Source organism: Bos taurus, chromosome 10 (genome assembly GCF_002263795.3).
Source record: "Bos taurus isolate L1 Dominette 01449 registration number 42190680 breed Hereford chromosome 10, ARS-UCD2.0, whole genome shotgun sequence".
NCBI classification, from domain to species: Eukaryota; Metazoa; Chordata; class Mammalia; order Artiodactyla; family Bovidae; genus Bos; species Bos taurus.
Window position 1 is genome coordinate 45,544,447 of NC_037337.1, and position 12,222 is coordinate 45,556,668.

General features: G+C 42.1%; 1 protein-coding gene across 1 annotated transcript in view; it reads right to left on the reverse strand.

Moving 5' to 3' along the window:
- ZNF609 (zinc finger protein 609) overlaps positions 1-12,222 on the reverse strand; it is a 201,783-nt gene that overhangs the window by 163,742 nt on the left and 25,819 nt on the right. The window contains 1 exon segment of the mRNA NM_001193023.3: positions 10,983-11,856. Coding sequence (NP_001179952.1) covers positions 10,983-11,729 — 747 coding nt within the window. The 5' untranslated portion in view covers positions 11,730-11,856.

Genomic DNA, 12,222 nt, shown 5'->3' on the forward strand with positions numbered 1-12,222 from the left:
CAAACATAAATTAAAGAATTTCTCAACCTCTTTCTGAAATTGTAATAAGCAATCACATTCTCAATCTAAGCACATATGTATAAGTGAAATGAAAAATGCCTTATGGCATATCTTATCTAAAACAGACACTCTACCAGATGTTTAGAAATCTGCATACTGAGAGAATTAAGATCTAGACTAATATGGTGTATATAAATGTGCAGTCACTTTGGATGATTTCTTCCCTACATTTGCCATTTTTTTCTCCTCCTTTGCAGTGGTATATGCATACACCAAAACCAAAAAAGATCCATCTAAAGTACAGATTAATGTAAATTTTGATAGCGTAGATAACACTTATATCAGTACTAAAAACTATGTTTTAAATTTTATTATATGGGAACTTCCTTAGCCAGTCCCGTGGTTAAGATTCCATGATTCCACTGCAGGGGCCTGGGTACAATCCCTGGTTGAGGAGCTAAGATCCCATATACCATGTAGTGCAATCAAATTAAAAAACAAAACAAAACTATTATATGAAAATTTAAGGTTATATCATTATGATTTTGCCCCAAACATGATATTCCATAATTATTTTAACTATGAGTTTGCAGCATATTCAAGTATATGTTCATCTCTGATAACAATTAGCATTCTAACTATACTTACTCTTTCTTGGGTATGAGATTCTAAATGAGATTTAGAATCCCACCAGGGGAACACTTTATATTAAAAAACATTTAATTTCTTCCTGATTTCAAGGAAATAGTGTTTACAAAAAAAAAAAAGCAGACAGTGAACCTTTACTATTCCTATCTGAAGTGATTCTGTCTCTTCTTAAAAGACTGTATTTATTTTGAATGTGTCTAGAAGCAGGTTTAGGAATAAGGTCTTTATTATTTTATATTGGGGTGTCATAGATTTCTGGAAAATTAAGACCACATATCCCTGGCTCAGGAAGATCCCCTGAAGAAGGAAATGGCAACCCTCTCCAATATTTTTGCCTGGGAAATCCCATGGACAGAGGAGCCTGGCAGGCTTCAGTCCATGGGGTTGCAAAGAGTCAGACACGACTGAGAGAGTAACACAGACACACACACTTAATAATACTCTATTGCATATCTGAAAGTAGCTAGGAAGTAAATCCTGAAAATTCTTAAAACAGAAAAAATTTTGTAGCAATGAGGACGTAACTGAACTTACTGAAATGATCATTGTGCAACAAAAACATGGTATCATTACATTGTATACCTGAAACTACATAATGTTATGTCAATTGTACCTCAATTAAAAAAAAAAGGACAAGAAAGGATTTAATGGCCTGGTTCTGGTTCATTTAAACCAAGCTAGTAGTGCCACTAAGGCTGGAACCCAGTGGTTTCAAATTTAAAAATATTCAATTAGTGTATTTTTCAAGCGCACAGTCAAATTGTACTCTCTCAGTGGACAATATTTCAGATTGAAAACGGACCACTTCCTAAAAACCTAAGGACTGTTCTTTTATTTCCTGCAGCTAGTGACAAATTCACAAAAAGAAGTATCTCAATCCTTATTCTTCTCTTGACTGTTTAGACTACCTGTAGTTCTAATCCTTTCAAAAGGTTAAAGTCTGCACTCTTCAAGGATTAACAGAGGAGAAGAAAAAACTCTCTAAACTATAAATGTTAGGGGAACCACTGACTGAAACCACCCACCCTGGTTAGGCCTGACAGTAACCACTTGAATGAGTTATCTTAAACAGGAGGTCCTAGTAAGGAATACAGAACTAACAAGCTACCACCAAAAGGAAGAATTAGAGAAAAGTCAAAAGGAGAGAGAAGACTCCAGTCCATATGTCCTGCCAACCTCCCAGACTCTTTCTCACTTGAATACCTCTTGGCTGAGTGCAGCGCACACCACCAGGAAGGACCCTGAGTCAGAGTGATTGGCAACCTGGAAACTGACCCCATTACCATAAAACCTGAGACTGCAAGCCACATGGCAGAACAGTCCTCCTAGGTTCCCTTACCCTGATGCTCTCCACCTGGCCCTTTCCCAATAAAGTCTCTTGCTTTGTCAGCACATGTGTCTCCTTGGACATTTCTGAGTGTCAGACAAGAGCCCACTCTTGGGCCCTGGAAGAGGTCCCTGTTCCTGCCACAAAATAATCAGTTTAGGGCCATTCCAATGCTGAGAAAAATAATTCAGAAGACTGGAGTATATACCAAACCTTAGCTATTAATGGGAAATAGCTAAGCAAGAGCCATGTTCTTCAACATGAGATCAGCTCTGTAACCAAAAGGAGTCCAACAAACCCTTTCAAACTAACCAGCAAATGATAAAATCCCAAACCTTAATGGTTCCAAATGCTCTGAATCAGTCTCTTCCTAAGCCTTCCTGGAAACCAGGATTCAAAATATTAGCTATCATAAACTCATTACTTTCCAAAACCTCTAGGGGCTAATCTCTTCAAAGGATATCCTTTCTCCTTAATTTCACAATTACCCTGCACCTCATAGCTAGTAACAGTGTACCATTAGTAACAGCTAATATTTACGGAGTACTTACTACATGTTAGATGGGCTTTCCTGATGGCTCAGATGGTAAAGAATCTGCCTGCAATGCAGGATACTGAGGTTCAATCCTTGAGTTGGGAAGATATCCTGGAGAAGGGAATGACTGTCCACTCCAGTATTCTTGCCTGGAGAATTCAATGTACAGAGAAGCCAGGCAGACTACAGTCCATGGGTCACCAAGAGTCAGACACAACTGAGCAACTAACAACTTTACTTTCAACTTTACATGCTAGACACTGTGCTGAGTGTTTAACCTTCTTTATTTAATCTACTCATAATAACCCTATGAAGTCAGTAGTTATTCACTTCCACATTATAGATGAGAAAAGGGAGAATTAGAAAAGTTATAAATAATTTAAATATCTCTTCTGCTCTCAAACTCCCAAATCCTTAGGTATTCCTTCCAATTTTAGGTTCCTGTCAGTTTGTCCATAAAGAAAAAGATATATCTGAACATCATTCAGGAGGGAAAAAAAAAATCATACCTACTGTCCAGAGTTATTTTTTACCTTTTAAACTTTTTGGTGAATTTGATCTTAACTATTAAGAGGAAACGAGCTCTACCACAGTGGATCTCAAACCTTAAAGTATAACATGATCAGAGGGAGAGCAAATGGTAAAACGTAAATTGCTGGGCCTTAAGCCTGAAGTTTCTGATTTGGGGACGTGGGAAGGGGTCTGATACTTGAATTTCTAACAAGTTTCCAGGTGCTATGCTGATACTGCTGATGATGTAGGGTTCACTGCTTTACGAGAAGGTAAGACTAGCTATGACAAACCTAGACAGTGTATTAAAAACCAGAAATATCACTTTGCCAACAAAGGTCCGTATAGTCAAAGCTATGGTTTTTCCAGTAGTCATGTATGGATATGAGAGTTGGATGGTAAAGAAGGCTGAGCACTGAAGAACTGCCTCTTTCCAACTGTGGTGTTGGAGAAGACTCTTGAGAGTCCCTTGAACAGCAAGGAGATCAAACCAGTCAATCCTAAAGGAAATCAGTCCTGAATATTCATTGAAAGGACTGATGCTGAAACTGAAGCTCCAATACTTTGGCAACCTGAAGAGAAGAGTTGACTCACTGGAAAAGATCCTGATGCTAGAAAAAAACTGAGGGCAAGAGGAGAAGGGGGTGACAGAGGATGAGATGGCTGGATGGCATCACTGACTCAATGAACATCAGGGAAGCAGTGATAGATAGAGAAGCCTGGCGTGTTGCAGTTCATGGGGTTGCAAAGAGTCGAACACGACTTAGCAACTGAACAACAACAACAAAAGGAAATAATTCCCTCTCATCTTAGCTGTCATGTTTCTCATGTAAAAACACTTCTCTACAGAGCACTTCCAACAAGAGAGACACTTAGGATTTAAAAACATCTCTAAGGACTGAAAGCTTAAAAGATTTCTTTTTTTCCCACTTCACAAGGGCTCCAATATCAGAAATGACATTGGCCATTTCTTATATCAACCAACATTGCAAGCAGACAGCATATTATTATAGCTCTGCAGAAAGCAAGCATTTTATAGACTAGAGTGAAAGTGAAAGTCACTCAGTTGTGTCTGACTCTTTGCGGCCCCCTTGGAATTCTCCAGGCCAGAATACTGAAGTGGGTAGCTGTTCCCTTCTCCAGGGGATCTTCCCAACCCAGGGATGGAACCCAGGTCTCCCACATTGCAGGCAGATTCTTTACCAGTTTAGACACGAGGGACATTAAAGTAGTAGAAATACAGAAAAAGGAAAATTAAGGTTCAAATGACTGTACACTCTGCTCAAGAACCTTACCATACACATAGTACTTTTTCAGTCCGAAAAGTGTTTCCTTTGGGTCTCCTAGGGTAAGAGAAATGCCAAAAGAAAAAAAGAAGTAGACTGTTTCATAAGATCATAAGATAAAAGCACAGGGACACGCTCTGAAAACATAATAGAATTTTGCACCAGAAATTAAAAAAAAAAAGTCACAAAATGCTATAAATTCTTCCTACCTTTCCTTGTCATACTACCCCCCTTCACAAAAGAGCTACCCCTTTTACCCGATACTGGCCAAACTCTTCTTTCTTAGGTAGCTTAAATATTGACTATGTCAATGTCATCTAGGATGAACAACTTCAGAGAACAGGATTTGTTAAAAATGTCTCCTCAGCTAGCCTGGGAAGCTTCTTACTTGGGTGGGTGCTCTCAACCATGACTAAACTGTACCTAGAGAGACTGGGAAATTAACTGATGAGAAAAGCAATCTCCTTTCTGCTTTCTACTTTCAGATGCTCCTCCTCTACAGCTCTGCCATGTACAGACTCATTCTATATATGCACACTGAGATAGAACATGCGCACACACACAAATAACTCTCGGCAGGAACCAAAAATCAAAGCCTAACCCCATGGTTTTTAAGTGAGCAAGTCCAATTTCCTTCTTTGTAGTCCCTGACACATGCTGGCTGGGAGCCGTCTGGATTTCTTTCTGCCTTGTTCCTGCACCAGAAGGCTCTGCACTGCAGGTCAGGGGATGATAAGGAAATGAACAGTGTAATTTCCAAGGCCTCTGAACACAGCCCTGTCAGCAGCTCTGGAGGCGGGTTACTCAAGCATGGCTTGAAGAGTGAAAACCACAGAGAAGAGGGCTCAGACAGCCAGCAGTGGCAGGATCTCAGCTGTGCATGTTACTGCCACCTCCAGCCTGAAAGCCCAAGCCCTGCTGCCTCCCTGGATGAGCTCTGTTGGTAACAGCTCTTATACCCAAATGGCAAACATACAAGTTCACACTGGGGGAGGAAGATTAAGGACTAGGACTTAGATTTTCCATGCACTCTTGTGCAGAAACAAAAACATTCAGTGCTCTTCCAGCATACATGAGATTGCACATGCTGGCAAACCCACAGCAATATCTATCCAACATACTCAACCCCACACCAGGGCTCTGGCCAAAAAGGAAACTCAATTTATATGAAATCTGAATTTCAACAGGCCGCTGCAATATCTTTGGAAAGCAATTTCTGGTCTTCTACCTCACCAAACCCCACTATAAATACCAAGGCCTTTAGAACACATCACAAGCATATACGGGTCCCAATCCAGGTTTGGAATGTCTTCTGAGAACAGTGCTGAAAGTCTAGCCAACGTGCTTATCTATTTATACTGGGCTTCCTGTATAGGTGGAATGTTGTGATAGTTCAGCTTGTTATTGCCTAGAGTCAATTGAGACATATTTCAACTCAAATCATGTTTTTCTTCTTTTCCAATATTTATCGAATGTTCCCTATGTGCCAAGCACTTTTCTAAGTGTTTTATATGGATTAACTAATTTACTTTCATAAAAATTCTAGTAAAGAATTACTGTTTTCCTCATTGTGTAGACAAGAAAACTGAGGCAGCTCAGTTAAGTAATTTGTTCAATATCACTCAGTTAATAAGTGGCAAAGCTGGGATACAAACCCAGGTAGTTTGGCTCCAGAGTTTATACTCTTAACCATTAAGTTATAAGTAAGAGCTAATATGCAATTTAAGTTTACAAGACTGGTGTTTTAGGTTAGAAATGGCTCTCAATGCCCACCTTACGAAGTGCCCATCTTTAACAATGGTTAAAGAAAATTCACAAACATTAAAGTATATAGCAGTTATCTGCAGAGTTTTCTGGGTCCCTACTCCTAATACTTATTTAGCAGATTTAGGGTAGAGTCCAAGGATATGCATTTCTGACACTCGAATGATATCATGCATATGGTTTTATGGGCCACAATTTCAAGAACTCTGCCCTAGCCGGTAAACTGTAAGCTCCTCAAAGAGCAGCAACCATTTCTGTTCTGTTCATCAGTATATATCCAGTCCTAAGCATAATACCTGGAATCTAAAACGCACTCCATTAATACACAGAATGAATGAAAGATGATAATGGTATCTAACAGTATATCATGTCTTTACAAAATGGTTCATATCCACAATATTAACACATTTAAAGCTCTGCCTATTAGTGATATATTCAAGAAGCACGAAGGCAGGGTTTTGTTTTTTCATACCTGCAATTGCCAAATAAAGAGGGAGCTGGCAATGCCACAGTGATAACAATGAAAATTTGACTGAACAATAATACTACAGAATACACACACACACACACTCTCAGTAAGTCAAGCTCAAAGTACAGAGTTAAAAGTAACATTCTTCCCTCTGTATATACAATAAAGGAGGTTCAGCATCAGCTACGAATGGTTGTTCTTTGTAAACATCATCACCTTACCAAAGAAAGCGAAACTTAAAGATCTGTTGTTTACTGAGTGTCTACAATATTAAAATCAATACAGAAAACCAATGAAAGCAGTCTTAAGAGCATCTGGGCATTTATTAATATACCCAATGTTGTTGAGGTAGTCTTTAGAGTGGGAAAATAGAATCCTTCATAACAATGAAGGATTTGTTAAAAATCCCAGAGTAACGATATGCCACAAGAACTTGGTAAACAAAACCCGGCTTTGCCACTGACTCCCTCTGAGAGTCTAGGTAAGTCGCATGACCTCCCTGGTCTCAGTCCCCTCTTCTATAAAGTGAGAAGACTGGACTAGATAATCTTTCTCAGGGCTCTCCTTGAATTACAACACCCAGGTGGAAAACACAGCTGCTGAAGAAAAACTAAATGTAAGCTCAGGCTTCGTTGTAGTTTGAGAATGCATCTCTGTCCCCCATAAATATCAACTCAACTTTTTAATTTTTTCCATGAAGGAAAATGCTTGACGACATTTGGCTTCAGGAAGCAAGGCTCACTGCTATGTCATCGATAACTGAGAAAGAACAGCTAGCAAAGGAGGAAGGCATTAAAAGAGAAAGCCTTGGATCAGAAAGAATAAAAGAGACCTGACCTTGGTTGAGCAATGAGGGATTGCAACACGAGAGAAATGAGCTGGAAGGCATAAACTAGGGCAAGAAAACAAAATCAAGGGCAAAGGAAGATGCTCTTAGAACACAGGATATGACAGCAAGCACGATCGGAAGGTGAAAGAGCAAAGAGCACACTTGAGCTTTCTCTGTATCCTAACTAGCGAGGGAAGTTGTAAGTATGTGTATGCAGCATTCTGAGAGCAGCAGAAGCTGAGACACAAATATGGGGAAAGCACACTGCAGAGTGTTTCTACCTTCCAAGATCAAAAACAGCAGCTAAAGAGACAAGGAGAGCTTCCGGTTGCAAATTTCTAGATCCTTTAGCCACTAGAACTTTACTTTACATGATTTGCGGGCGAGGGTGGGGTCACCTTAAATTCCTGGCTTAAGCCCTACCTCAAAGTCCAGACAGATCACTGCCTTTGGTGCTATGGAAATTCTTTTTCTTGCCTGTCAGAGCAGCAGCGTGAGCACTAAGCTGGGGACATTCAGACCGGCACCCTCCCTCGTAGGACCTCCCCCTCCATCCCTAACCTGACAACCTATCAATCAAATCAGAGGCAAGGGAGCAGACAGGAGCCGGAAGGCTCTGTCTTGTTTATGCCTCAACATTCCCTTCCCCCATCTCTTCAGCTGGCAGGAAGTATGAGGCAGGAGTGTTCCATGACAATTTAGGGCAGCAGTAGTTGCTAAGAGCCATCTCTGGTCTCTCCTAGAACTCTGGGAAACAGCACAGTGAGCCTTGCCAGAGAGAAGTGTGGGGAGCAGCAGTGAGATCCCATGAAGGGAAATCCACTTCCTTTGCTGATAGGAATTTGCTCAGCCGTAGACTGAGACACCTATACCCTGATAAGAAAGAACATCCTGAAGTAGAGAATTTGAATATTCAAATCCCCCTCATTAGCTAGCAGTAGACATGTAACAATTCTGTCCTATACCACAAACTCCATTCTCTTCTCTCCTGTTTCCAAGGGGCTAGAGTCCGACACAACTGAAGTGACTTAGCAGCAGCAGTAGAGGAGTGGGTATGGGTTAAGGAGACTCCAGCTAAGAACCTTTCCAAATTTTATGAGTTTCCCCTCTTCATGACAGTTTCCAGCTCAGCATATGTAATTCCTAGATTGTATCAAAACATCTGTTTTGCTGTTTTGGTTCTGTTGGTTGTCCCCACATGGACAGAACATTCCAAACCAGTTAAGCCATAGCTTAAGCCCATAGCTCAGAGAGAAAAATCTTAAATAAGTTTTCAAAGACTTAGCTTTTAAGGTAAATTATCAATCATCAAACACTGACTCAAAACCCCTTATGCCCAAACCCTGGGGTCCTTGTTTCTCAAACGCTACTCTACTCCAAGATTCCTAACCTGTGTTCCCTTTTGCATCTTCCCCTCCTCCCATTCCAGAAATGCTGTCTCTCTGCACAGTGTTTTCATCTCCTAGCAACTTCCAAACATTTATTTACATAATTATCTATTCCGACGGCCAAATGCTTTAGAATGCCCCCCCCCCCCCAGAACCAGACAGTCCAGAAGGGTTGAGGGAAGAAGGAAAAGAATTGAGAAAGCAGGTTCTTGCCTAGAGTAACAGCAAAGTGTGCAGCAAATCTCCTCTTTTAAAAGTACTTCTCAGCACTTTCATCTTTCCTCCAAAAACAGAAGCACAGTCTCTCTCCTTTTCCTCTCTCATTCCACTGCCCCATTCTCAGTCTTTTTGGGAGACAAAGTGTATAACACAGCTACCTTATTAAGAAGCAAACTTCCTTTGACCAAAATATATTCCTCTCTGAACATACTGTATCTTTCAGCCCAATTATAATCTGAAGGGCAGCCACCTACCTAGTCCCTGAACCTGTAAGAGAAAAAGGGTTCCATTTGCTTCTCTGTTGGAGACTCTTCAGGACATTTAGACTTAAACCCAACATGAAGCTAAGCATCATTAATCCTTTCACCCACAGACCACTACTGGGCTTAGAAGATTGCAACATGAGTCAAGAGTTCTAAACAGAAAGGAAAATGAAGGTTACCTTCAGAAGTGGCCACTTTGCAGCACAGGAAGAACAAAGATTATGAACATGAATAGATATGTGGCAAAAGCTTACTGATGCCAGATGTAGGGAACAGTCTAAAGGGCCTGGAACAGAAGCAAGAACTCCTGGTACTCCTAGGCCTCTTTAAAACATTTATTACCCATCTGCACCCCAAAGAAAATGGTAAATCACAGCCAGCACAGGATGCACCACACCAGTAACCTGCTGGGACTTGACTCTGCTGAGGTGGCCTGTAGCATCTGTCACCTAAACAGGCAGTCTCTCTGGCAGCTGCCACTGGTAAAAGGGAATAGACCATTGGGTTATTAGTGGAAAAAAAATTGACAGCACTGTTACCAGGGAAGCCCAGATGTTGCTAAGACTTATAGATGTGCCAGAGGCAAGGACCAAAATACCTACAGCAAAGAAAACACAAGCCAGCACTGAGAGGACACTACCACCCAAACATACACATCCAGCCTCTATTTATTAACACTTACATATGGAAATAGGTATTCCCTGTTGCAGCTGATGCAATTACAGAGAAATCAATTTATATTGCATCTGCTGGGATCAGCTGAAAGCACAGGGTGAGCAGAGAGCAGAAAATCAAGAGCCAATGAAGAGCTCATTACCAGGCCAGCCACTGTGTAGGAAACTGTAAGCTGCACAAGTTTAAGCAGCCTGAGCTGACCCTGGACGCACAGCCACTCTGCTCTAGACCTGCAAGTTCCACTTACTGAGACATGAACTAAGATGATTTCCCCAAAGGAGGAGAGCCCCTGCTGGGGCTGTAGACACCTGTCCTTCCAAGTCAAGCAGAAGGCAAGGTATCATTACACTGTTTGGCAGCTATTAAACCACCAGGAGACTTTGACCAATAGTTGATGTCGATACCTGGCCAAGAACTATACGTTAGTGGCCAAAGACACTCTTTCAAGGCCAAAATTTCATGGCCACAACGCTAATTCATAAGAGCTGATTAAGCACTTCAGGACCTCCTGCTCCATTGTTTACTTGCCCCAAATGGGTCCTTTTGCTCTCTGGCAGTCACCAATAGAACACTTGGTAGATGACATGCAATGAAAATTATTTAACCCTTGTCTCTTCCAGAGACCCAGCATCACCATTTATCCCATTAAAAACAGCATTCAACTGAAAGCCTGTTAAGCTTATCAACTTGTTAAGTTTATCAATCATTCTAAGGATGAAATGTCAAGCTGGGAACCACATAAAGACTGATGCCAATCTCTAGTAACAAGTGACTCAGGTGGGACAAGGACAAGGTGGGAGGTTCTTGGCTTATAGAAAATTCATTCTACCAAGCAGCTGCCCCCAACAACAGATATTCTTCTCCAAAATGTCCAGGCCTGCTGTTAATGAATCTGCAGGGAATCCCCTAATTTGGAACAAAACCACATTATCATTACCAGCTGCTCTGACCTTGTAATTGGTCATTACCCACAAACTAATGAGCCTCCCACAGAGTGCACATAACATTAGGTGGTTAGTCCAGGGCAGTTCTGACTGGCAGTGGGCAGCCAGATCTGGCCACCTCTTACCTTTTCAGACTTGACTTTCTTTAGCGGGCGACACTCATTCTCCCCTTCCTCTGGCTCCGGTTTAGCTCCCAAAGGGTTGAGCGCTGCCCCAGGCTCAATAGCTATACTCCCAAGTGGCTCCACAGCTCCTGGATCCACCCCCGCACTTCCATCATACTGACCACCCCGTCCTCCCAAGGGCACTGGCTGGAGGACCCCAGGATCCTTTTCTGCACAAGTCCCCACTCCTTCGCTTCTCTCCTTCTTGCTCTTAGACGAGCTGTTCTCCTTCTCCTTTTTGGAGCCCGCTACACTGCGGGATGCCTTAGCCGCCTTCTCTGAGCCCTTGGGAGCAATAGCAGCAACCAGGCTTCCTGCATTGGCACCATCTCCTGAGCGTCCCTGTACCTCTTTCTTGCTAGCTGCCCCCTCACTCGGAGTGAACAGGGACGTCCCTGGAGTGGGTTTGCTAGTGTCTTTGCCACTCTTATTCCTTTTGGATTTGGATTTGCCTTCCTTTCCTTGAGGACCTGGCACTGGGGTCACAAACTTGATGTTGTCTGGCAGTGTGGCAACAGCATTGGGAGCTGGTATCCCCACCTCCTTTGAGCCTGACATTTCCAGTTTCTGCTGGTCCTTTTCCAGATCGGCGTCCAGGTCAATGATGAGATTCCCTACTCCAATGTCCCATTCATCCCCACTGTCGTATGTCTCAACCGGGTTTGCATCCACTCCTTTCCCTCCGGAGGCTCCACTGCTCAAGGACATCTTAGAGTCAACGTCCCACCTCAAGATTCAAGGCTCTTCCTTGCCCCCAGCTTTCCTAGTTTCAGCTTCAGCTACGTTCTCAGACCTGCCACATTGGTCAGTACATGCCCAGTGGACAACATCATTGCTGGAAAAAGAAAATGTAAAGAGCTGTTAAAGGAAACAATACAGGCAAAGAGACAGCCTGAAATAAACTCCCACACAAAACAGTCCCTTGCGAGGTGGCTATCACATCACAATGGACAAGACAAACAGGTTCAGTTGTATTTCCAACCAAGTCACTTTGGATCAAGGAAAAAGCTAATTCCCACTCCATCTCCCCAGGGGACAGTACAGTATTTCCAACTGCCTGGAGAGTCTGTGCTAAGATTTAACTAGGAATCTTCTAGTTTCCCATTCCCAAGAGACTGATTTCTACTACCACTGCCAGCTGGCAATCTTCCCTCAGTCAATACAGGCCCTGGCACATCCCCCAGCACAATTTTACTCACAT